General features: G+C 49.7%; 1 protein-coding gene and 2 pseudogenes across 2 annotated transcripts; 1 reads left to right on the forward strand and 2 right to left on the reverse strand.

The window, feature by feature from the left end:
• Positions 1-337: 337 nt before the first annotated feature.
• Positions 338-4,267, reverse strand: Pigz (phosphatidylinositol glycan anchor biosynthesis class Z (Gwada blood group)). Its single transcript, XM_021255185.2, has 2 exons — positions 4,087-4,267; positions 338-2,197 (listed from the first exon to the last, which is right to left on the reverse strand). The coding sequence occupies exons 1-2, from the start codon at positions 4,256-4,258 to the stop codon at positions 654-656; spliced, it is 1,716 nt and encodes a 571-aa protein (XP_021110844.1). The 5' UTR covers positions 4,259-4,267; the 3' UTR covers positions 338-653.
• Positions 4,268-4,302: 35 nt separating this feature from the next.
• On the reverse strand, positions 4,303-23,235 carry LOC101714410 (cell cycle control protein 50A pseudogene; annotated as a pseudogene). Its single transcript, XR_015441145.1, has 2 exons — positions 23,149-23,235; positions 4,303-15,116 (listed from the first exon to the last, which is right to left on the reverse strand). The product of XR_015441145.1 is annotated as a cell cycle control protein 50A pseudogene (transcript).
• Positions 15,149-17,931, forward strand: LOC101707029 (coiled-coil domain-containing protein 112 pseudogene; annotated as a pseudogene).
• Positions 23,236-24,920: the final 1,685 nt, after the last annotated feature.

Below are 24,920 nucleotides of genomic sequence, written 5' to 3' on the forward strand. Positions count from 1 at the left end.
AGTAAGCTAAATCCCATGCCCTGGTAGAGATTTGTGAGAAACATGCCTGTCAAGCCAGGGACATGTGGTGTGGACCCCAGAAATGACAGTGTTAGTTGGCAGACACCTCACAGGTGCTCTGCTCTGGGTACAAATTGAAGGGTGGGTGGGCTGATGAAAGGTCTTTCTCTAGATCACAGTCAGTGAGTGGCAGAGCAGGGACTAGAACCTGGGTCCCCTGAATCAGACCCCTCTGTTCTCTACCACATCCAGGTGCCTACAAGGCCAGATTGACCCTAGGAAGCCAAAGGATTGTCACAGGAGCAAGAAGTGTGACCTGGGAGAGATCACTCAGGACTGTCATTGGCAGTTTATTATCTTTTATTCACAACCAGTTACTACTATATATTTAAAACATTAACAGTAGCTGGAAGCAATAGGTTAGGGACAGACATTAGGTGCCATTGGTTACACCACCGATCTTTGGGGACCTTAGCATCAGGACTGTGACAGGCCTGGTCTACGGTGTCTGAGTAGAGCACAGGCTCACCCAGAAGGCAGAACAACCAATGGCCATGCCTGGGAGAGGTGGCAGTGGGAATGCGGGGGGCCAGGGCCTGTCCCATGTCTGGCCCAGCTGGAGGGCCCCTCTACGGCCGTACCTTGGGCAGTGACTACTGTGTTGTACCCTCAGGCATGTCCTCCAGCTCCATGATGTGCAAGCTAAGGTGGTCCCCCCAGTCCCCACTCAGCAGGGAGGACAGGCTCGGTGGGTCCTCCAGGGTCAGGTGGGGAAACACGAGTGTCTGGTTCTTGAGAGGGAAGCTGCACTTCTCCACGATGTGCCTGGTGGTCCCAGGCATCACCACAAAGAGGCGGCAGAGCCATGGCCCACCGGCCACCTGGCAAGCCGGCTGTCTGGTGAAGTTCTTCACAGCTTGGCACAGGACCCAGTCCTCAGTCCCACCCATGTCCACCACCTCCACGGGTGACTCGAAGCCTGGGAGGTGCAGGAGGTGCTGGGGCGGCATGTAGGTGCGAGTGAAGAGGAGCGTGTAGTGGGTCGGCAGGCCTGGGCGCACGGGGCCATGGACCACCTGCTCGAGGACCCTCAGGCCGGGTACCAGGCCTCCCTGATGCAAGCAGCCGAAGAAGAGGGCACCGATGGCATTGAAGAGGACCAGGGTGCCCTTCCAGGGCACAGGGTGGGTCCGTGGGCTGCACAGCAGGACTAGGGGGATGAGGAGGGGGATGAGGAACCGAGCCTCCTGGTGGCTGAAGGCAGACAGCAGGGCCAGGGGCACGAAGTAGAGGAGGAGGAGGGATGCACGGGGGTTGGATAGCAAGTTCAGGGTGCCCGGCACCCTCCCAAGGCCCATCTGTGCCCACACCCGGAGGCCCACTTGCAGCTGCTGCCATGAGGCCTGCAGTGCCTGGGCGTGCAGCACCCCGAAGAGCAGGAAGCCATTGAGGGCCAGGTGGGTGAGCCGCGTATGTGTGCCGTGCCTGGCAAGGTTTTGGGGATCCAGGTTGTAGCGCAGGAAGTTGGCAGGTGTGAAGACCAGGCTGTTAGACCTGGAGAGGCTGGAGAAGTACCAGCTGTCCACAGCCACGAAGGCCCCTGTGGCAAGGGCTGCCCCAGGGAGTAGCGCCAGGCCCTCCTGGGCCAGGGACTTCAAGCTGGGCTGCCGGGCTCCGCGCTGGCCCCAGAGGAGGAGGGGGACCAGGGCGAAGGCCAGGAATGTGGGCCGGTTGAAGAAGCCAGCAGCCACCACAGCCCCAAGAAGGCAGCTGTGCCACCATGGGCCTGAGGCAGGTTTCTTGGGTGTGAGGCACCATGCCAGGTGAGGGGATACCAGCACCAGCAGCCATGTGAAGAGAAGCCCCTCGATGGCATTGGAGAAGGTCCTGGTATAGAACACCAGGGTGACGTAGGACCCGGACAGCAGGACCAGGGCACGCCAGCGATCTGCGCCCCACAGTGGGGCCAGGTGGTACACAGCCCGGTCCAGGGCAAAGGAGAGGGCGGTGAGGAGAAGCCGGGGTCCTACCAGCAGCGCGTAGCCACTCACGGGGCCTGGCCACAGCCCCAGCTCCTCCCAGAGCCGGAGTACCCAGAAGGCAGAGCCAGAAGTCAGCAGTGGGAAGACTGCGGTGCGGCAGGAGCTGCTGGCATAGAACTCCCAGGGCCGCGTGGCCTGCACACCCAGGATGTCCTCTGCGGAGAGCAGAGAGGCAGGTGAGCCAGCGCCAGGCTTGGGTGTGGCGGGCACAGCCTGTATAATCCCCGACTTGGGTACCAGGGGGGATTCCATACCTGTGATTTAATCCTCTCATGTTCCAGCCCTTTACCAGCCCCTTCTCCAGCATGTGAAGTATTTGTGTCCACCCGAGCTTAACAGTCGACAGGCTGCTGACAGGGATGTGGGTGACCCCCGAAAGCTGATGGCAAGGAAGTAAGAGCCATGATCTCCTAGTTGAACTGACCTAAATTCTGCCAGGAATGGTGATTTTGCAAGTGGATTTTCCCCCCAGGGCTTCTAGACAGGCTCAGTCCTGCCTATACCTTGATTTCTATTCTTGTTTTTGTTTTAAGACAGGATCTCGCTGTGTAATTCATGCTGACCTTAACTTCACTATGTAGCCCAGGCTGACCTCAAACTCACAGTGATCCTCCTGCCTCAGCCTCCTGAGTGCTGGGATTACAAGTGTGTGTTATCTCACTCAGTTTACACCTTGATTTCAACCTTGGGATTTCCTGAGTAGTGAGCACATGCAAGACTTCTAACCTGTAGAACTGCAGCTACGTATGTGTGCTGAGCTAAAGTGCTAGGCTTGTGCTGGTCCATCATGCTCAGGAGGTTAAGGCCCCCTATGGAGGGGACAGGAGGTGAAAGAACCCTGGACAGGGGAAGGGAAGGAACCAGGGAGGCTTTCCTCCTCACAGAATTTCAGGGTTCCCAAGTCAGAGTCAGAACCCCACTCGGCGACAGTGATTGTGACTCAGAAGAGGGGTGAGAATGGGTTACAACCAAATGTGACTTTAATTTTCTTTCCAGTGCTGAATGTTTCTAATAAGACTCCTGGCCAGGTGTGGTGGCATACGCCTGTAACCCCAGCACTTAGGAGGCTTGGCATGAGGATCATTAAGAGTTCAAGGCCAGGGCCAGGGATTTAGCTCAGTGGTTTCGCCACCTGCCTCAAAAATGCAAGGTTCTGAGTTTGATCCCTGGTACCAAAAATAAACAAACAAACAAACAAACTTAAAGAAGAGTTCAAGGACAGCCTGGGCTACATGGCAAGACTCTGTCTCAGAAAACAAAAAACAAAAAACAAAATGTGCAGGAAAAAAGATTGAACTTTTCAATTTAAAAACCAAATCACCCAGGGATGTAGCTCAGTGGCACTGTGCCTGCCTCTCAAGCGCAAGGTCCTGAGTTTGATCCCTGGTACAAAAAAATAAAAAACAAAACAAATCAAACTATTGAGCCCCTGGCAGAGATAGTTGGAGGCCTCCCAAATACTTTTCCTCCCTTTGTCATTAGTCTCTTTAGCTGGGTATTTGGGAAATGTAAACACTATATCTCTCAGCTTTCTTTTGTAACTGAGGTTATGCCATAAGGTGTAGTTATGTAATACATTCTGACCAGTGGGACAGGCAAAAAGCCTGTGACTTGCAAAATGTGACCCTGAAGGAGTAGGCATGCCCATCTCGTGTTCTGTTGGCTGGAAAGACATTAAGACCTGATGTCTGGAGCGCAAGCAGCCACCTTGCACCAGAGAAGGAAGCCACTGCCCAAAGCATCTGAAAGGCCCCCAACTGTGTGCCTCCCACTGCCGAGCAGTCAGTTCTGCTCAGAGCAGCCTGTCTCTGGGTCCCTCATTCCTTTGAACCTATGTGGAAAAGCATCATCAGATGGCATCTGTGTGCCAGCTTCCCAAGCTCCTGGGAAAGCCCAACTAGAAGTTCCAGCAGGAAAACACCAAGGAGCCTGGTGTGAAGTGCCCGCTTCCGGCCCCTGGTCCTGGGATCCTGGTCCTCTGCACATAGCACACGTGGCTTCCCCACTCCAGCTCCCGCCCCAGCCGGTCACAAGTGGGAGTTACCTGCCATGACCTCCGGCGACTGGAAGAACTCATCAGGGTGCACGTAACCCGTCTGCGGGAGCAGGCACCACAGCACGCGGAGCAGGCTGAGGCCTCCCCAGAACTTCCGGGCTGTTACTTCCGGGTTCAGCTGCTGCCGAACAGTGGGGAGAGCGGGCTGAGAGTCTGGCATGGCCACTTTGCTGCGGCTGGTGCCCGGCTGGGTCCTCAGGTCTGCGTCTGCTGGGAGCGACACTTTTTAGTTATTAGAATGTAGGTTATATAATGCATCCAATTGTCTGAAAAAATTCAAAATAGATCCGCAGAAATAAAATATGAATGGGGTGTGGTGCTGCACGCCTGTAATCCCAGCACTGAGGATGCTGAGGCAGGGGGATCTCAAGCTTGGGCAATTTAGTGGGTTAGGGATACCGTGTCTCAAAATAAATACAAAATAGCCAAGCGTGATGGCACATGTGTAATCTGAGCATTCAGGAGGATTGCCAAGGGTTCAAACCCAGCCAGGACTACATAGTGAGATCCTGTCTCAAAAAAAAAAAAAAAAAGATACTATAAATATTCTTATGTGAGAGTTCTTTCTCTGAAATACATTCCTGAGTCATGAGGCATGCTGACTTAAGTTCAGTGAACAGTACCAAACTGTTTTCCAAAGATCCCTACCAGCCAGTATGGATTAGTGTCTACCACTCATATGCACATTTATACTTAGTGTTGTCTAGCATTTTGGTTTTGTGAATCTCTTCTATTTTTTGAGTCAGTCTTGTTATGTAGCCCACACTGGCCTTGAACTCAAAACAGTCCTCCTGTCTCAGCTTCCTGAGTGTTGGGATTACAGGCGTGCGCCTCCATACCTGGCTTAATTTTGTGAATCTTGAGGGACTAGCATTCTTTCTGATTTCTAATGGGTTGAACACTTTTTCAAATGTTTCTGACACATTTTGTTTCTCTTATGGAGCGCCTTTGCCGGTTCATGTTGGATCAGTTAACTTTTAGGAAATCTTTGTACTTGCATCATAGAAAATGTCTTTTTCCAATTTGTGGCCTGTATTCTTAACTCATTTTTATTCCTAACATTGGGTACTTGTACCTTCTTTGTTAACTCTTTCTTTCCCCCTTGATCATTCTCATTAGACTCTTACTGGCTGCGGATTTAGCTCAGTGGCCCTATGCCTGCCTCGATAGTGCAAGATCCTTAGTTTGATCCGCGGTACCAAAAAAAAAAAAGAATTTTGTCAGTTTATTAAATATCCTTTTCCTGGGCCGGGGATTTAGCTCAGTGGTTTCGCTGCCTGCTGTACAAGTGCAAGGACCCAAGTTCGATCCCTGGTACCAAAAAAAAAAATCCTTTTCCAAAAATTAACTTCTGGGGCTGGAGATGTAGATCAGAGGTAGACTCCTTGCCTTGCCTGGATGGGGTTATGGGTTCCACATCCAGCGCTGCACAAGAAAGAAAGAAGAAGGAAAGAAGGAAGGGAGGGAGGGAAAGAAAGAAGGAAATATAAAGATGGGAAAAGAAATTAATCAAAAAGAACAAAAGTTAGTACTGGAGATTGAATTCAGGGGTGCTCTACCACTGGGGTACATCCCCAGCCCTTTTTATTTTACTTTGAGACAAGTTCTTGCTAAATTGCCCAATCTGGCCTTGAATTTGCCATCCTCCTGCATCAGCCTCCCAAGTAGCTGGAATCAAAGTGTGCATCATTGTGCCTGGCTCTTCCTTTTACTTTTTGAGGGCTTATTTTACTATTTTATTTCAAACTTTTCAAGATGGACAGGTAGCTCATTAATTTTGAATCTCACTTGTTTTTCTTTTTGAGACAGGGTCTTGCTATGTAGTTCAGGCTGGTTTGGAACTCATTACGTACCCCAGGCTAGCCTTGAACAAAGCCTCGGCCTCCCAAGTGCTAGAATTACAGGTGTGTACCACCATGCCCGGCTGAACCTTATTTGTTTTCTGTGAGCAGTATTTTAGGCTATGCAGATTCCCTTAAATATAGTATTAACTGGATCCTACAAATTTTCCTATGTAATAGTTTCATCACTTTTAGGTTCTAAATGCTTTCTGATTTCCATGGTAATGTCTACTTTGATGAACACTTTACAGGTTAAGCATTTAAATTTTAATTGGGCATTTTTCTTGACATAGAACCTTGAGGAGGTCATGCATATTCTACACCTACTGGGTGCACCCATTAAGTCACTCTTGTTAATCACATTGAGAGAATCTTTTCTGTTCTTATTGTTTCTCTACCACATATTTTATCAGTCATAGAGATGTGAGTTGAAATAGCTCAAGAAGCTGGGCATGGTGGCTCACACCTGTAATCCCAGCACTTGGGAGGGAGGCTGAGTCAAAAGGATTGTCACAAGTTCAAGGACAGCCTGGGGTACATAGTGAGTTCAAGGCCAGTCTCAATTGGGTACCTAGTGAGACCCCGTCTCCAAAACAAAACAAACAACACCTCAAATACTCCCAGGGAAAACCATGTGAATGGCTGCATTTTGCACAGGTTGTAATTTCCTTCATTACCACCCCTCTCCGCTGCTGTCTACTCCTTCATTGATCATTCCTGGTTGGAGACACTGTGTGGCAGAGTAATATCATCTCCTTTGAGCATAAGCCCACCTCACTGTTTGCTTGGCTTTGTTCTAGAATGAATTCTTCTGCATCACCTGATACAAGGTTCCTGTACTCAGCAAGCCAATGGCACAGCCCTCCACCCACATAGTCACTGGTCAGAGTACCGCATCTGTGTCCTGGATCCATTCTGCAAGCGTCTGAAGACGAAATTGCTAGGCTGAACATCACCTCCTGCACTTAGAAGTTACAGGACTGCTGGCCTCCATCCCACTGTGGGCAAATAGGTGGACAGGAGTGGGGAGGTGAACTTTCCTCCCCAGCAGAACACGTGCAGCAACTACCCGGGTGCCTTACTTTGACCCTCTTCATTCACTGGGAAGTGTGGGGAAATAAAGGGAACCAAAACAAAGGAATTCAGGGATGTTCACACTCTGGGGATGACCCAGCTAGACTGTGAGTCGTTTCCTGCTTTGCAATCAAAGTTTGCTTTCTGAGCCAGGCATTTAGCTCAGTGGTTCTGGCGCCTGCCTCTCAAGCACAAGGTCCTGAGTTTGATTCCCGGTACCCCCCCCCCCCCCAAAAGGTTGCTTTCTTTAAACCAACACTTTGTTTGCACATGGCTTCTCATTGCTTGAGTACAGCAGCCAGGCAAATTCTTCTCCCAGACAGCCAAAAACCAGGATGGTGACATTTTTGGTGCTGAAACCCAGGATCTGGGGATCCCTCCCCACCTAAGGTCTGATAAGTTGAGATCACCATGCTGTCCTCTGCTCTCTGAGGATCCTTTTCTCTCTCAGTTCTACACTGTTCTGAACTTTCTGAGATCCCAGGTTTTTCCCCTGTCATTCTCAATGTCTATGTTGTAGCTACCAAGCTCTTTGCAAGGAGGTATGAAAGATGCTTTATCTTGTTGGTGTATCTTAACTAATTGCACTTTTGTGGGCATAGGTCAGATAGTTAAAAGCTGTTAGAGCATCTGCCGCTTCAAAGACTCTCGAGAAAGGATAACTTAGTCACGGGACAGAGCACTGTAGACTCCACCAGGCTCAAGACAACTCCCATGCATCTGCCAGGTTTATGTCTTATGTTTGTGCCACAGAAAGATAAAATGTCTTTGTTACACTGTTTTCCTGCACCCTAGATGTTTTGCCCTTCTTGCTTCTGAGTCCTGAGGGTCTTGTCTGTAATTCTTTGTCTCCCTACCAAGTCACATTCTTCCTATTGCTCAACCTCTTCTTCCTCCACTCCCACCTGCTAAATTGCTCTCCTAGCCTCCTGTCAGATGAACTGGTGCTTTTGAACAAAGGTTATAGCTTTCATTTTCTTTTTTGTTTTTGAGACAGGTTCTCACTGTGTATTTCACACTGGCTCTGTAAGACCTGCCAGTTAGATCCAGTACTCTTAGTGGCTCTAACCCCAGCAGGGGATGACAGCCCAGCCACCCTATGATTAAAGAGATAAAGGAAAAGAGGTTAACAATCAGGCTGAGGGTGTCTTTATATTTCCCTACTCCCTAACTTGACCAGAGGGTGTTGTTCTACTCTCCAGGTCTCCCCCAACCCCTTATCCAGGCCCATGGGCCCAGTGGTCCTTAGAGTGGTTACAACCCCAGCAGTCATATTCCCTATCCAGGTAAACAGGACAGACCCATACTCAGGAGATCCCCATCAGGCACATGTTTCTTTTCCTTTAAATGTCCTATGATAGATAAAATGACCTATGATAGAGTTGGGTAAGGTTTTAGAGGACCCAGATAAATTTATCAAGATTTTTAAGAAGGTGAATCAGAATTATGACTTAGATTACGAAGATGAAACTCTGATTTTGGGACAAACCCTAACCATCACCAAACAGAGAGTATGGTGCCATTCTGAAAACTGGGCTAATGAACAATGTCTAGTCAGACATGAATGGGAGCCCGACCTGCTTTTGGGGAGAGATACAATTCCCAGAACTACCCTGGCTTGGGATCCTAATACTCCTCATGGAGCAATCAGACATTTGGTCACCCATGTCACTATCATGTTAGAAAGGTCTTGAGTAAAGCCTATTACCTACTTCAAACTGTCTGAGGTGATACAGGGAGGTAAAGAGAGTCCCTTGGACCTTATGGAGAGGATCAAAGAGGTCTTGGTAAAACACACTAACCTGTATCTCAACTCAGATTGGCCACAGCACCCAATTTGGAGGGGTAAATTTGTCATCCAGGCTACTGTAGATATTAGGAAAAAGCTCCAAAAGTTAGAAGTGAGACCAAGGACTCCCCTGAAGGAATTAATACAGCCGATAGACTATACTATAACTGGGATAAGGAAGAAGAAAGGGAGCAAGTCTGGAGAAGTAAACAAAAGGCTGCTCTTTCAGTGGCATCCCTGAGGGAGGCACCCAAGATGAAGGGTGCCAAGGGACCTGAGCAGATGAGATGCTATATGTGGTGGAAATCAGGTCATTTCCAGAAAGGATGTCCCACACCTCACCCAAACCCTGTCCTGTGTGTGGAAAAAACCAGTGGAAGGCAGCATGTCCCCAGGGGCAGAGGTACCGGGGTATGAAGGCCACTTAGATAATAGTTCAGCAGGACTGAGGGGGCACGGGGCAACTATCAGGGGGTCCCCATGCTCAGGGTATCACCCTCCAAGAGCCCTGGGTAACCTTAACAGTGGAGGATGCCTCCATTAATTTCCTGTTAGATACTGGTGTGACCCTCTCAGTTCTTTGCTTCTTTGCCAGACCTGTTTCCTCTAATGTTGAGGGGGAGGGTCTCTGGAAAAATCCTCACCCGACGTTTTAGTCATCTTTTGACCTATGATTGGAAAGGCCACCTCTTTACTCACTCTTTCCTGGTGGTATCTAAGAGTCCCACCCCCCTGCTTGGAAGGTACCTACTAGTACAGTTGGGAATAGACATCCTAATAGCTGCCAGCTAACACCTTCTCCTCCTTCTTGAGGATGTGGACAGATCCTGCAGTGTGAACAAGTAGGGGACAAATAGGATGAACAATTACAGTCCCCCCCCCCCCCGGTAAAAATATGCTTTCAGGATATGCATCATTTTCAAGCCAGAGACAATACCCATTAAGCCCAGAGGCTAGGGAGGTATTTAAGCAGATAAAAAAAATTAAAGGCACAGGACCTTCTGATATCTTGCAATAGTCCATACAATACTCTCATTTTGGGGGTACCAAAGCCCAATGGAGACTGGAGGCCAGTCCAGGATCTCAGACTCATAAGTCAATCTGTTTTCCCCTTACACTTGGTGGTACCTAATCCCCCTACTTTATTTATTTATTTATTTGGTACTGGGGGTCTAACTCAGGTCCTTGCATTTTCGAGGCAGGCAGTGGAACCACTGAGCTAAATCCCTGGCCCTGTTTTTTTGTTTGTTTTTGGTACTGGGGAATCGAACTCAGGACCTTGGGATTGCAAGGCAGGCAGCAGAACCACTGAGCTAAATCCTCTACTTTATTGTCCCAGATACCAGTGGACGCTAAGTGGTTCTTGGTCTCAGACTTAAAAGATTCCCTCTTCTGCATCCCTTTACTCCCAGATTCACAGTTTCTTTTTGCTTTTGAAGATCCTTCCACACAGACCTCACAGTTGACCTGTCCTGCGCTGCCCCCGGGGGCTCCTGACACCCCACATCTTTTGGGGCAGGCCTTGACTCCTCTTGTCCAGAGGTGAAAGTCCTTCAAATGTACATGACTTCTTGGACTGTGAGGAGGGCACCTGGGCTCTTCTCAATTTCCTGGCACGGAGGTGATTTAAGCTGTCTATCAACAAGGCTCAACTGTGTCAGACTTCTGTACAGTACTTAGGATTGTTTCAAATGGGGCATATGCCCTGGGGAAAGAATGAACAGAACCCATAACCTTGTGCTCTGTTCCCCAGACCCTAAAACAACTAAAAAGATTTCAGGATCACCGGGTTTTACAGATTACAGGGAACCAGGCCAGGGAACCTGCCCAATGGCAAGTGTGGTGCCTAAGTAAAGAAGTAGACTTGGCAAAAGGATGGCCTGCTTGCCTCCAGGCCATCACCACCATAGCCTTGTGGATCCCTGAGGCCACCAAGCTAACACTAGACAATGATTTAACTATATTCTCCCCTCCTCAGATCTCTGGGCTGCCGTCCTCCAAGGGCAGCCTCTGGATTTCTGATCACCGATTGACACAATACTAGGCTGTGTTACTAGAGGGGCCTGTGATTCAAATCAAAACCTGCTCCCCCTAAACTCTTCCTCCCTGAGCAAACTGGGCAGGGTCAGTTATAAGCACACAACTGTAAATAAGTGGTGCTGGAGACTTATGGTGCCTGAGAGGACCTCAGGGACTCCCCCTCAAGTGAGCCTGACCTAGCCCTTTAGACAGAGGGGCATTCCTTTGTGGAAAATGGCACTAGAAAGGAAGGCTACTCACTGGTGACCAGGCGTTTGAGCACTGACCACTTTCTCCAGGCACCAGTGCCCAGCTGGAGGAGTGCAGAGCACTGACCCGGGCCCTAGACTCAGTAGAGGAGGGTGGATTAACATTTGTACAGACTCCAAGCATGCCTACTTGGTTTTTCATGAACATGCTGCCATTTGGGAGGAAAGAAGCTTCCTAATGGCTTCGGGATCTCCCATCAAGTATTATCAGGAGATTGAACAGCCCTTAAAGGCAGTATATGGATGCAGGGAAGTGGCTGTAATACACTGCAGGGGCCACCAGAGGGAAGAAGACTAGGTAAGCCTCAGTGACCAGGTGGCAGATGCTGGAGCAGGCCAAGCTGCTGCATGACATCCACCCGAGGCTGTACTAAGTCCACTTCCCTGGGAACAGGATGATTTTGAACCAGAGTACGCCCTCACTGACTCTTCTCAGAGCTAGATGAGGGCCTAACTCTGGTGGCGGTGGATCTATAATCAGACCTTCCAAAGCCCAAATTCAACCGGCAAAGAGACCTGGGACCCTGATTCTTCAAGAGAGTAGACAGGTAGACGGGGGGGGGTGGGGGGTGGGCTGGGATGGTAGGGAGCTGAACTTGCTACCCTGGCAGAACATGCACAGTACTACCTGGTGCCCTTAATCTGACTCTCTTCATTTATGCATATGCAGGAGGGGGGTGTAGAGCACCCTGAAGGCGGGAAGTGTGGGGGAAATAACGGAAACCATAACAGAGGAGTTCAGGGGCCTTCACACGCTGTCAGCTGCATCTTGCTTGCAATAAAACTTCCTTTCTCTAAACCAATACTTTGCTTGCTCATGGTGTGGTCTCTTGATCAAATTCTTGTCCCTGGACTGCAAGAACAGGGATGGTGACACCACCCTCTTCCACTGCATGTGTATGGGATACTGGGGATTGAACCCAGGGCCTTCACACTGAGCTGTATCCCCAGCCCTTTTCTTTTTTTTTTACTTTGAGACAGTCTCCCTAAGTTCCCCAGGCAGGGCTCAAACTTGTGATCCTCCTGCCTCAGCCTCTAGCACAGCTAGTTACAGGCTTGCATCCCCATTCATGGCTCCACCTCCTCTCACTCTTACTCTGACCTCCAATTACTCCTCCTCCTGCCTAAGCCTGTGCCATTGGCCAGGCTGCTCCAGCTCAGTGTTTTAGCCTTGCAACAGCAAAATTGAGTTTTGCCTCTGTGAGGGCAGTGTGACCTCTAGTATTTCCTTCCTTCCTTCTGGTTCTGGGGACTGAACCCATGCCTTTCACAATGAGCTACTTCTGCAGCTCTTTTAAATTTTTATTTTAAGCCGCACATGGGAGCACACACCTGTGATCCCAGCACTCAGGAAGTGGAGGCAGGAGGATTGCCACAAGTTCAAGACTAGCCTGAGCCACATAGTGACTTGAAAGCCAGACTGAACTACATAGCGAGACCCTGTCTCAAAAACCAAATAAATAAATAAAAATAAATTTTTATTTTGAGACAGGGTCTCACTAAATTACCCAGGCTGGCTTTGAATTTGCAACCCTCCTGCCTCAGCCTCCTGAGATGCAGGATCACGGGCATGAATCACCTTGCTCTCAGCTGATTGTTTTCTCCCGGTAAACAGCATTGCAAAGATGCAGGTTTCCCTCCAGAGTGTCCCAGTATCCTGCCTAGCTCTGTGTCTGTGGAGACACAGCAGAGATTCTCACGGCCACAGTGATGTCCTACTAAAACTGACCGAGTTCATCTGGTGGATTTGCACTGGCAGGATTGTCTCAGAGGTCGCAGCCCTTCCAGTTACTTTTGGGTGTTCAAAGTCTTTCCAGGCAGCCAAGTACAGCCTATTTTCCAATGCACCTCAGGATTTCCCTGTATCTTTTTTTTTTTTTTTTTTTCTTGAGACAAGGTCTTGCTATGTAGCCCAGGCTGGCCTCGAAGTCACAGTGATCTTCCTGCCTCAACTTCCCAAGTGCAGATCACAGGCATGTGCCACCATGCCTGGCCTTCAAATTGTTTTCCTTCTGGCTTCTCCTTATATTGAATCCTGAAGACTTGATACTGGAAGTGATTTCAGGCAATAAGCCCTTGAGGATGAGACTACTCATATGGTAAAAGAAGATCACTGCCAGTCTATCTTCTGTGCCAAGGGGAAAAAACATGTTTCAAGATTGAGGGCAAAACAAAGATATTTTTGGATAAACCAAAACTGAAAGATCATGACAATTGGACCCTTGGAAAATTCTAAAGCCACAATGAATGTAATCAGTATGTACTGCAAACATGCACTAATAAAAACAGAAAGAAGAAAATTCTACAGGATATACATCAAGCAGAAGTGATCGAAAATAGGAGACGGAAGTAGAAACAAAGAACAAAGAGGTAGATGTTTTATGGGAGCCATTTGGAAGGTCAAATGAAGGCCATCTTTCCATTTTCCTGCTGCTTAGCCTTGTTTTGGGGTGGGCTTTTTTTCCTTTTTTTCTTCATGGAGACAGGGTCTATGTAGTCCAGACTGGTTTTGAACTTATTATGTAGCCCAGACTGGCCTCAAATTTGTGATGATCCTCCTGCCTCAGCCTCCCGAGTGCTGAGATTACAGGTGTGTGCCAGCATGCCCAGCACCGTATGTAGACTTTTGTGGCTTATCTTTTCAATTAACACAATTTTCTGTTTTTGTTTTGCAGTGCTGGGGACTGAACCCAGTAGCATAATGGTTTTTTTTTTTTTGCTTTTTAAAAAAAAGTTTTATGAGCCAACCTCAAAATGCCATGGTGTCAGCAGTGTTACTACTGTTTCTATATTTATGATTAATTACTAGCAGAACAACTCCCAGAAGGAAAGAGATTGATTCAATGGTGATGTAAACAATCCCCAAAAATGGATATTTTCCTCCCATCCATGAAATAGTGCTCAAGATCATCCGTTTTCATCCATCAAAAGAATGTACAGGGTAATCTGAGAAGGGTATAGGAGGCCTTTTCCATTTCTAGCTACTCCATGTTTAAAACACAGATTTTAATATTGCTATTTAATTGTTTATAATTCACTTGTATAATTCTGACACAACCTTACTCATATGTTCTGAATCACAAAGAAATACATTACTTTGAAAGGGTGATTTAGCAAATTAAATGTCAGTAGTAAAGGGCTTGGGATTCAGCTCAGTGGTTCCGCCGTCTGCCTTGCAAGCACAAGGTCCTTTAAACCGTTCTTCCAGGGCTCCTTCTCCAGGAGGATTTCTGAACTTCACGTGTTTGTCCGTCCACCAAGCAATACCTTTCCTTTTCAAACGAATAGGGGTAGGGGTAGGATCAGATTCATTGGCGACCAGAAACAATTCTAATGTATCATTAAACATGCTGTTGGCAATAGCTCCGCAAGGAGCAATCGGTAGGTCTTCATTTCTTTGACAAGGCTCACATTCCTTACTGGGATTAAGTAAAGCACTAGAATCTCCATTTAGCTATCATCTCGAGATTTCACATAACGACGATGATTTTGATAGAAATTAGGCCATAATACATAAACACATTCCCCTCAAATGCCTTTTCCAGTGTGAAGTTAATGGTGCAAACGCATGGTGTCACATCCGGGGACAAACATTGATTGCAGGGACTAGAAGGCTCTGTTCCGTTATAATCAATCTCGATCTCGCGGATGTTGTTGGAGGTGACGAAGATGCCGATGCCGATGGGGATGAAGATGAGGCTGACGATGAAGAACGTGGGGAGCACGGTCCCCGCCGTGAGGATGGGCTGCCAGGCGGGCAGCCATGCTGCTGCTTGAAGGCCGTGTTGTCCGGCCTCCGCGTCTTCCTGGCGCCCCCCGGCGCACACGGGGGCCCGCCATCCACCTCGTCTTTGGCGTTGCAGTTCATCGCCATCGGTCCCCGGGCCGCGGTTCTACCAGCTCAGGCGTCCCGCACGGGGATCCCATCCCAGACCCCCCGTGGGGATTCGGGCAGGGGCCGCCGCCACCCACGAGGCGGAAGTGGCGGGACATGGGTGACCAGAAGCGGGGTTCCGCTGGCGCCGCCTAGGGGCGAGAGACCGGAAGGGAGTAGCAGAATGTTTTTAAGGTTCATTCATACTGTAGCACGCATCAGCACTTCCTTTTTATGGCCAGATAGCATTCTAGTGTATGTTAATAATTCCGATGTATGCCCCACCCCTCGCCTCACCCCGCCCCGCCTTCCTGGGGTCCGCACCTCAGACCGGTTGCGGAGACCCGGGGAAATTGCTCGGGCCCGAACCCCCAGACCCGCCTGGGCTCTGCCCGCCCCCCCCCCCCCCAGCAACTTGGTGGGGAAACATGGCCGCCCTGACAACGGTCGTGGCGGCGGCGGCCGGAGCGGGAGCGGTGCCGGCGCCGCAACAAGAGATATTATTATAGAGAAAGATAAACACAGTCATTTCTGCAACAAAAAAAATGACTTCAGAATTGAGCACAGTATGCTGGAAGAATTGGAAAATAAATTAACAGCAGGAAAAGGGAAAGAGCAAAAATCCAGCAACAATTAGCCAAAATACATAACAATATAAAGAAACTTCAGCATCAGTTAAAAGATGTGAAGCCTACACCTGATTTTGTTGAAAAGCTCAGAGAAACGATGGAAGAAATTGAAAATGCAATCAACACTTCTAAAGAAGAACAAAGACTGATACACGATGAGCTTATTAAAGAAGAAAAAACAATAAATAATGAATTGAGTGCCATATCAAGAAAAACTGACACATGGGCTGTGGGTAATTCAGAAACAGAGAAAGTTTTCAGAGCAATCTCAAGTAAAGTTTCTGTAGACAAAAGGACAACAAATACTCTTCCAACAGCACTGGTAGATTGAAAAATTCCTGCAGCAAAGAGGAGGGCGACGAGGGGCTGGGATAATTATGACCACCAGAACTTTATAAAAGTGAGAAATAAACATAAAGGGAAGCCTGCATTTATGAAAGAAGTTCTAGAACGCCTCCCGGGAAGAACACAGCATGAGAAATGGTATCAGAAGTTTCTGACTCTAGAAGAAAGAAAAAAAAGAGTATTCAGAATTGGAAAACTAAAAAGCAGCAAAAGAAGCAAGAAATTTTCAAGTTAAAAGAGAAGGCAGACAATATTCCTGTGCTTTTCATAATAAAACAGAAGGTAATCAAAAGCAAAAAGAGGAAGAAAGAAACAGAAATTGGCAGCTGAAGCTTGGAAAAAACAGAAAAGTATAGAACTGTCCATGAAATATGCTTCTAAGTTAAAAGAAGAGGAAGAGAAAGAGAAAAAGCAGAAAGAATGCCAACGCCACTTAAACTAAAATTACTATTAGAAAGTTACACCCAGCAGAAGAAAGAACAGGAAGAATTTTTGAGGCTTGAAAAAGAGATGAGAAAAGGCAGAAAAGGCAGAAAAAAGGAAAACTGTTGCTGATGAAATTTCCAGGTTTCAAGAACGAGATTTATATAAACTTGAATTGAAAATTCTAGATAGGCAAGCAAAAGAAGAGGAAAAGGCAGAAAAACAAAGAAGATTGGCAAAATCAAAGGAAAAGGTTGAAAATAATGTCAGTAGAGATTCCTCTAGGCTTTACAAATCTACCAAAGGTTAGGAAGAACGAACCAAAAACATAAGACCAACAGGCTCTGGGCCGCTTCTACATATCCCACACAGGGCTATTCCAACCCGGAGACAAGGAATATAGAGGAAAATGTGAGATAATGGAAATAGTACTCATTTGATGAGAGTAGCATATTCAGTGATACCAGGAATGCATGACTAACCATATTCTTTAAATCTCACTAGCCTATTCAGATGCTTATTGTGTTGTATGTAAATTGAGAGGTACTGTAAGTTTTATTCTGCATCATTAATGGTTCCTGTTTCTACTAAAAGGGTGTTTAGGGAGGGTATATACTGGCCTGTTACTGATATAAAAGTTATTTATATAAATTTATGTTACAAACATCTATTTAAATACCCAAAGCATCTCAAAGATACTTTGTTTTTGTCATGGCATAGCAAACTAAATCAAGGCAGTCATTGAGAAGCATTTTTTAAACCAAAATTTTGTAACTTGGAAGTAAGTTAGTTTGAATAATAAAAATGTCTTTTTTTTTAAGAGTTACAAAATAACAGTACTTTTTCTAAGTTCAACATATTGGTAGTTTGTCAGATTACTTTTTTGTGTAATAAATATTTTGTTTTTGAAGCATGAAAAAAATAATTCCAATCTATGTAATGTATACAACAGTGCTACATTTTGTGTATCTGTTCATCTGCAACTGAACATTGGAGTTGTTTCCATTTTTTTACTACTATAAGTAATACTGTTAAAAACCTTCTGTACAAGTTTCTGTGGATGCTTTTATTTCTCTTGGTAGACATCTAGCAGTAGAGGTCAGATGGCTGTGAGACCTAACTAACTCCATTTTAAAGTTTGACTCCATCTTAAAATAAGACAGTGAAGTGGCCTTGACATAAATTCCACTTCACTGAAGTCAACTATTCCCCTAGTCTCCTTTGTGCCCATAAAATAACGATAAAATGTCCTTGCTGTGGGACAACAGATAAAAAGACACAGCTCCTAACTCAATCCTCTGTCTGCCCAGAAAACAGATGCTCCCGGGCCCATTATCTACAGAACATTCTGTCAATGTGCTGATTGTTCCTTTTTCCCATAAACTCTACATGTAGCCACCCCTCAAGCCCCCATGCTTGCTAAATATCAACCAATCATGTAACTGCTAAATGGAACATTCCCAAACCTTGCAGTAGCCACAATAAAAACCCTGCTGATTTGGAATTCGGGGCTCTCAATCCTGATCCGTTGCGTCGGTGACGGTTGAGTGCCCCTGCTCGAGCTTGAATAAACGACCCTCGTGTGTTTACATGGGAAACGGCTCCTTGGTGGTCTTTGGGGACTTTGCGATCTGGGCACAACAATGGCAATTCTGCATTTAACCCTTTGAGGAAATGCCAGATTGTTTTCCAAAATGGCTGAGAAAAGTCTCTACTATCCCAACAAAGTGCATGAGCGTTTTGATTTTTCAACATCCTGACAACGTTTGTTGTTATTGGGCTTTTATTTTATTTTATTCAGTACTGGGGATTGAACCCAGGGGCTTTACACTGAGCTATGTCCTCAGACTTTTTTATTTTTTATTTTGAGACAGGGTCTTGCTAAGTTGCTAAATTCCCAGAACTGTGCTCAAACTTTCTATCCTCCTGCCGCAGCTTCCCAGGGTGCTGGGATTACAGGTGTGCACCACTGCACCTGGCTGGTGTCTGGCTTTTTGATTCTTGCCATTCTCGTGGGTGTGAAGTGGTGTCTTGTTGTAGTTGTGATGCCCACACACACCCTTTTTGTTTGTACTGGGGAGCCCTAACACTGAGGGACACCCCCAGGCCTTTTTATTTTTTAATTTGAGACAGGGTCTTACTAAGTTGCCCAGGCTGGCCTTGAACTTGCAGTCAAGTGCCTCTCACGTATCTGGGATTAGAGGTGTGTGCCACTGTACGTGTTTCTACACCTCTTTATTTTTCTTCTTCCCATTGTAGGGACAGGGGGTCATAACAGGAAAAAGGGTAAAATAGGATTGTCAAGCTCAGGAGGGTTCGACTTTCCCAGCAGATATTATGTTTTTAGTGACTGCAGTAAATAGGTCACAAACAGGTCATGCTGCTCCAGAACAAAAAGAACAGGGATTATGAAGAAGAGTAACAACAGGACACAAGAGCCTCTCCGGATGAGTCCAGTAATGCCCAGACATCTGCACTGGCCGTCCTGGGAACTTTGACCACAGATGCTCTCCCTGACCCCTCTATGTGACTCCCCCATTGCATGCTATAGGGCCAGGCCAGTTGGAACTATGGAGATGTGCCACACTCTGAATTAAACGGAGTCCTTTATTAAAGCCGGCATTCCAGAGCAGCTCACCCAAAACTCTGGACAAAGGAAAGGTAGTTTGCAGGGTCCTTTTCAGGGCTCTTCTATTTGGGGAGGCCTCAGGGAGAGGAGGAGCACAAGCAGAATTTCACAGGAGCAGAACTTTGCTAAGTCAGTGGGGGTCAGGGGCAGTTTCACACAGTTTAATTAAAACAAAGTATCACACAGGTGGGGGGTCTTCTGCTTACAAGGTAGTAGAGATAACGTAGTTGCAGACTGCTCTACCAAAAGGTCACAAAGATAACATATAGTTGCAGACTCACACAGGATCTGGTGGTCTGTTATGTAGTAACTGAGGGGACTCTCAAGGAGGCAGGAAAGGGAAGGGGACCCCCGGAAGCCCTGGACTTCACACAAATGGAGTCAGGTACACAAATGGAGCCAGATTGGCGATCACATACAGACCTTATAAAACCCTCTGGCTTTCTTTGCCTTGGGGCAACAACATTTTCACTTTCTGTCTACCTGCATCCTGGCAGAAATAAACTTTGTGCCAGGTTGCCATCATGCAAGCCTGCTCAGGTGGTCTCATTCTTGTGCTGTGAGTCATAAGGATCTCATTAAGCTTGATTTAAGAAATTAATAGGAACCTTACTAAAGGCAGCTTTTGCCTCTGCAGTTAGACTCCAGCAATTAGACAAAGGTGTGCCGGGGATTTAGCTCAGTGGTTCCCACGCCTGGTTCAGAAGCGAAAGGTCCCGAGTTCGATCCCTGGTACCAAAAAAAAGAAAGAAAGAAAGGTAATGGTAGAGAGAGAAACCAGATTCAGGAAGGCCAGGTAACACAACATAAGAACTTAGGAGAAGAGTAACAGGAAACACAGGCTTGTAGCCAGGAACCTTCCCCCCATACAATGCAAAGGAGATAAGGAGCAGCCACCCGAGGGTTCTTATTTAATACATAAAACACACATGTTCCCTTTACTTAATCATTAACTCTAAGTTATCTTTCTATAAGGCCCTCCTCACTTATCCATCACAAAGAAGGAATGTAGATAGGGGGCTCAGGTTAGAATCAAAGACAGCCAGAAGGCCAGTCCCAGGGCAGTGACTCCCAGGTGCCCACATGAGGGATGGGAGAAATCACTAGTCCTAAATAAAAAGTAGCTGAGGACAAACATCCACAGGTATTCACTTCTCATGGCCCCTACTCTCCCAGAGTAGCTATCTTCCCTTTTTTCCCTTTTTCCAAATAAACTGTCTTCTTTTGTTTTGTTTTGTTTGGTACCAGGGATCAAACTTGGGTCCTTGCACTTGCACAGCAGGCGGTGGAACCACTGAGCTAAAGCCCTGGCCCTGTCTTCTTTTTCTTTTTTTTTTTTTTTTGGTACCGGGGATCGAACTTGGGTCCTTGCGCTTGAGCAGCAGGCGGCGAAACCACTGAGCTAAATCCCCGGCCTGGCCCTATCTTCTTTTATTTTAAACTTGGCCTCTTTAATTGATTACTGAAGCTGAGAGTTTATGATCCTGGCAGGATCCAGGTTGCTATGTGTTCCAGTAGAGCAACGACCTGGCGTCCATAGCATGGTGTAATAGGTGTACACCCTGCCCCCAAACATGACACCATCACAGCTCTCTCATGGTTTTTGTTTGTTTGTTTGAGACAGGGTCTTCCTGTGTAGCTCTGGCTAGCAGTGATCCTCTTGCCTCAGCCCATGCAGCTGGGACTACAGGTGCAAGACACTGTGCTCTGTGCATTGTTCCATTTTATTCTTGCAGGAGCTCTGTAGCCCATTATTTTCTCTATCCCATAGGAATATTCACAGGTTGGTTTTGTTTTTGTTTTCCTTTTGCCTGAGGTAGAAGCTTTAGCAAGCTGGTGAAACTTGGACCAGCCCTGTGTGTCTCCATGGTCCACCTAAGTCCAGCGCTGGCAGCCGGGCAGGGCCCCTGACCCTCCTGCTGCAGGCCCCGCTGTGTCCCGTGCTCCCTGCAGCAGCGAGGGAAATGGAGTTTGTCCAGTTACAATTCTGAAACCAGGGCTGCCCTCCTTGTCCTTCACCCCTCCATATGCAATACCAGCTTCTCCCTCTCAGAATCTATCCCTGTATTAATCTGTATGTGCCACTCCTGGGGCCATGTTGCCTGGGATACTTCAGCGCAGGGACTTGAGATGGCCAGGGCTCCAGGACTGGTTGCCTCTAGCTGAAAGCGGGTTCCTTTACTACCTGGTCATACAGCAGTTATCTATCTTTTCTTTGGGGGGGGGGGAGACAGGGTCTTGCTATGCAGCTCGGGCTGGGCTCGAAGTCCTGGTGATCCTCCTGCCTCAGCCTCCAAGTGCTGGGATCATTGAGCTGAGCGGGGATTCACTTCTGTGTGTGCATAAGGAGATTGCGCTCACCTTCCCTCGGGACCAAGGCCACAGTTTGGTCCTTCCCTCTGCTGTGCAGGACCTGGGCCGGGCCTCGGGGTCCCTGCCCAGCGCTCTGGTCCGCGGCTTCCCCACCCAGCTCCTTTGCTGGTTCTGCTGACAACGTGGACTAAGACCCGCCGTGTCCCCGCGAAACCAGCCCTCAACTCCTTGCTGTCACCTGCTCAGGATCAAAGCGTCTCACTGTGAGCCCCGCTGCTGCTGCGTCTTTTCTGTAAATCCAGTGCCTGCCTCGGGCCATCGTGAAATGCAAGAAAAGAAACCTGGGGACGTCACACGTGGCTGATTCCCTGACCCATCGTGCACGGGGCCTCGCCTGCTGCCCTGACCCTCTGCCCAAGAACCGGTGCCAGCTTGGCCCCGCGCCAAGCAGGTGACAGCGACCGCACCGAGGGCGAAAGGCCGCTGAGCTCCGGGCCGCCCCGCCTGGAGTCCGAGGGGCGGGGCCAACACCGGGCGGAGCCAGCATTCCCCGCCCCAGTCAAGTGTGAGTCTGCTGGTTCAAGGAAAGCGGCAGACGCGCGCCCCACCCCATCCCCATCCCACCCCATCCCCATCCCCATCCCCATGCCCCCGGGCGGGCCTGAAGGAGGCCAGACCTTCCCAACGCTGAACCAGCGCTGATCCCGGGGACCCTGGTGCGCCCAGAGCATTGGCGGAGGTGGGGGGCATCGCATCTGGTCCAATCCAAGCCCTGTCCCCAAGCCACGTCCCCACCTTCACATTTCTTCTAGGCAAAGCTGCTGGATCCCTAGATCCGGCCCGACCCGCGTCGTTGTAAGACTGTGCCAGAGCAGGGCCCGAAGCCTCGATCCAGGGCTGCCTCCCTGCGCCACACGCGAGGAACCTGACCTCCAAGGCCCCGGGCCCAGCCCCGGGTCCCTCCTAGGAGCAGGTCCCCCAGGTCCCGACTGGCGCTGGTTTCACCCTCGCCGATCCCTAGGCTGCCCAGGCCCTGCAGGAGCTCGAAGGCATCGGCAGAGCTGGGGTTGGCGGCCTCCTCCTCGGCTGCCCGAATAGGCAGGTTAGCGGAGAATGCAGCGCACAGCACACACACACACACACACACACACACACACACACACGCACGCACGCTATATTCACACGCAGCGTCACACACGTAGCGCCACACACTGTTCACACGCAGCGTCACACATGAACACACACACTGCTTTCACAGAGCATCGCACACGCACATCACACGGCGTCACGCACACGCGAAGGAGAACGGTAGGCGACGAGGCCTGTCCGCCAGCTGGGCCACATCTCCGACCATCTTGGGGCCCGCAGCTCGGGGCTCAGGACAGCGCTGCTGGGAGCAGAGACGCAGGGGTGGGGCAGCGGCCGGGGTCCTGCGGCGCGGCGCCCCCTGGGGAGAGCGCGGTCTGGCCGCGGCGGCGCGGGACCCACTGCGACCGCCTGTGCCCGAGACTCCCCGCCCCCTGGCGCCTCTCTGCTCGGCCTTGCAGCGGCTCCCGCTCCAGGCTGGGGGGGGGGGGGAGCGTCGTGCAGCCCCGAAGGTGGGGACTCGGACTCGGGAGGTTAAGGAGCCACCCGCCAGCTCTCGCTCGCCGGCCTTCGGCGTGGCTACACAGTAGTCTTCCCGCGCGCAGAGCCCGCTCCGGGACTATCTCCGCGCACCCGAGCGTGGGCGCCCGGCCCCTGCCTCCTCCGCAGGCCCTGTGTGGCTCGGCCTGGCCCGGCGCCTGCGAGCAGAGCTAACACTGCAGACAGCTGCGCCGCCCGGTTCTCTCCGGCCCCACTCACCGCGCTGCCCGCCTGCACCGCACCTGCATCCGCCAATCCCGACCCGCACCCGGCGCAGCCCCGAACGCGCGCGCCGGCGGGAGCGAGGGGCGGGGCGGGGTCCCTCGCGTGTCCCTCGGGGTCACGCGGCCGGCGGTGGTCACCGCGGGAAGTGGCCGGTCATGGTGGCGCATGCCCGTCATCCCAGCACTCTGGGAGGCTGAGGTAGGAGGATCGCCAGCTGGAGCCCAGCCTGGGCAACTCAGCGACTTGGCGAGAAGCTGCCTCAAAATAAAACATCAAAAAGGCTGGGGCTGCAGCTCAGTGCGGAGGCCCTGGATTCCATCCCCAACACCTGCATAAAAGCTGGAGAGCCATGGAAAACCCTGAGTCCCTCAGTATTTGGGTTCATCCCTCCCATGTGGCGATCCCGCCTGAGGAGCAGCCTTTTTGGCGTGAGGACAACTGCACTGACACTTGTCTGGGCCGCGTCCCCGGGCTGGACGTTGCTCAAGGGTTCAGTGCTGGCTCAGCGCACGCAGGGCCTGGGTTCAAACCCCAGCACTGCAACAGAAACAACCCGCGGCCACCCGGGTTCAGGGACCACTCGGTGGCCGGGTGGCACCCGAGGAGTCTGCGGACTCTCTCCGCACGGGGCGGGGCACAGGCGATGGGTGGAGGTCACCGTGCCCCTTGGGGACGGACCAGGCCGGAGTGCAGGGAGGCGACGCGGGTGCGCGCCCCATTGACGTTGCCCGCGCCCGCAGGAGCTTGGCGCCTCCGCTTCCTCAAGTCCGGCGGAGGGGGTGTGTGTCTGGCAATAAGGCTGCCAAGGTGGAGAAAGTTCCACCTGGCCTCCTGGGCGAGCAGAGAAAGGTTCTTTGCTGTGCCAGTAAACCCAGAGACTCATAGACAGAGCGCAGGGGGAGGCATCATTTTATTTTTTATTCAGTAGCCAAAGAATGGAGCCGCGGGGCCTCTGTTCTTAAATCGGCCTTGCAAATCTAGGGAGTTGAGAAGTTACACAGACTTAGGACAGTAACGGGTATACTGGTGCAGCCCTGTAATCCCAGAACTGGGGAGGCTGAGGCAGGAGGATCGGCCTGAGTTCAAGGCCAGCCTACATAGGGAGACCTTGGCTCAAACAATCAGAATTACAGATAAATGACAGGGACAGACAGGGACGCGGGAAAGGGGAGGACTCTTGGTCCTTCCTGGGAGAGGAAAGATCTTCCATGAACTCAGGTGCCGCCTCTTTCCCTTCTCTGGTGGCCTGGTACTTCCGGTCATGGTGGCTGCACACTGTCTGCAGCCCCCAGAGGAGGCAGAGCCGGTGTGAAGACAGACACAGGCTTCGTCTTGCTCAGGTCAGCCCAGCACAGGGGTCCTTCGGACTCTTGAAAATGAGCTGGCCACTGTTGCTGTTATAGCCACACAGCCTGTCACCAGACTGGGTCCCCTAAAGAGGAGACGGGGACCTCAGCCGGGCCAGGCAAGTTTTTGGTGTATTGTCCCAGAAACGCATTTTAAGAGGCGTCAGTGAGAGGCTGATTTTTGTTTTGTTTTGTTTTTTGAGACAGGGCCTTGCTATGTAGTGCAGCTGGCCTTGAACTCACTGTATAGCTCAGGCTGGCCTCAAACCTCCAGTGATCCTCCTGCCTCAGCCTCCCGATGCTGGGATCACAGATGTGCACTGTCACACCCAGTGTTTTTAGTTTTTGACTTTTGATAAATGAAAACACCAGGCTTGCCACTGCCCCAGCACAAGAAGCATGTTTCCATTGTCCAAAAAA

The sequence above is a fragment of the Heterocephalus glaber genome, unplaced genomic scaffold, assembly GCF_053883595.1.
Source record: "Heterocephalus glaber isolate CG9 unplaced genomic scaffold, H.glaber_assembly_v1.0 deba00001504, whole genome shotgun sequence".
Lineage (NCBI taxonomy): Eukaryota > Metazoa > Chordata > Mammalia > Rodentia > Bathyergidae > Heterocephalus > Heterocephalus glaber.

Bases quoted from the DNA above. Each gene is read 5' to 3' on its own strand.
- Pigz (XM_021255185.2), bottom strand. From the start codon at position 4,258: ATGCCAGACTCTCAGCCCGCTCTCCCCACTGTTCGGCAGCAGCTGAAC. The intron at 2,198-4,086 runs GTAACTCCCACT...TGCTCTCCGCAG, and splicing joins GTCGCCGGAGGTCATGGCAG to AGGACATCCTGGGTGTGCAG.